Below are 1,051 nucleotides of genomic sequence, written 5' to 3'. Positions count from 1 at the left end.
CCCCATCCTGTGCACGTGCAAGGACCACCCCCTGTTGCTGATTGGCTGGAATAGTGTTGTGTGGATCGGCCTGTTCCACTTTGTTTTTGTCCCATTTACAGAGCCAGGGCTGTATACAAATACTAGATATTTTTCAGCCCACACACAGAACGGACAGCTAGCAGACTGTGAGGAGATATTTGGCAAAAAAGTGTATTGGATTAGAATTACTGAATGCACCTTTAAAAGCGTCGGTTGAATAAATATGTAAAAGTTTTGCACTACGTCATTGATCTTGCGTCACGGGCGCATCAGCCAATCACAGCGCTGGATTTGTCGTACACGCGGAACAGTTGAAGGTTTATGTAAAGTGATGATGGCCGCGCGCTGGATCAGAACCGGTGCAGTTCTGCTGCTGGGAGGCGCAACGGGATTTTATCATAGTATCAAACTGTCTCTGGATCAGCGGACTCTCGCTCAGGTAACACTCTCTTAACTCGCTCTTATCACAAAAATACAGAGAATATTTTACATGTTTGTGTTCGACACACCGCATGAAAATTAAAGCCCTTACATGTAAACATAAAAGTGCATTGATAATGAGAAAAGGAGAAGTTCATTGAACATCTAGTGATTATTTTATCCAAATACATTATTTAAAGGAGAACAGCACACAAAACAAAACACGTGTTATACAGTATTAGAATAAACACTTTAGAACTGCGAGAACCTGAAACCTACACAGACTATTCATATAAAGTTATTAATCACACTTCTAAAGCTTTTCTATTTATTTATGCACATTTATAACATTATATTAATCATTTTGGCATTTATTGGCTCACTTTGATACGTGAATAATATTATCAGAGAGAGGAAATCAAATTATTTAGCTTTTATTTGTGCACATCTGATTAAAACTACATAAATATGTGCTGCTTCCTCGATTTTATGATCCAGCAGATGTTGTTTGCGAAATTAGGAGGATTTTACTCTTTTCAGGAGGTTTTCCCCATATGAACTCGTGTGTGGTTCAGTATGGTGGTATATTAGTGCCACAAGTCTGCGCATG

General features: G+C 39.0%; 1 protein-coding gene across 3 annotated transcripts in view; it reads left to right on the top strand.

The window, feature by feature from the left end:
- The first annotated feature begins 328 nt into the window (after positions 1-328).
- Positions 329-1,051, top strand: part of LOC127430865 (prostaglandin E synthase 2-like) — a 7,030-nt gene continuing 6,307 nt past the window's right edge. For 2 of the 3 annotated variants that reach the window (XM_051680996.1, XM_051680995.1), the window contains exon 1: positions 338-460. In XM_051680996.1, the coding sequence (XP_051536956.1) occupies positions 353-460 (108 nt within the window). In that variant the 5' untranslated portion in view covers positions 338-352. Of the gene's footprint in view, positions 461-1,051 lie in introns of all 3 variants that reach the window. The other variant, XM_051680993.1, reaches the window with a different exon arrangement.

The sequence above is a fragment of the Myxocyprinus asiaticus genome, chromosome 40 (assembly GCF_019703515.2).
Source record: "Myxocyprinus asiaticus isolate MX2 ecotype Aquarium Trade chromosome 40, UBuf_Myxa_2, whole genome shotgun sequence".
In the NCBI taxonomy this organism is placed as follows: Eukaryota; Metazoa; Chordata; class Actinopteri; order Cypriniformes; family Catostomidae; genus Myxocyprinus; species Myxocyprinus asiaticus.
The sequence above is the reverse complement of the archived record's forward strand: the minus strand, read 5'-3'. Positions and strand labels throughout refer to the sequence as shown.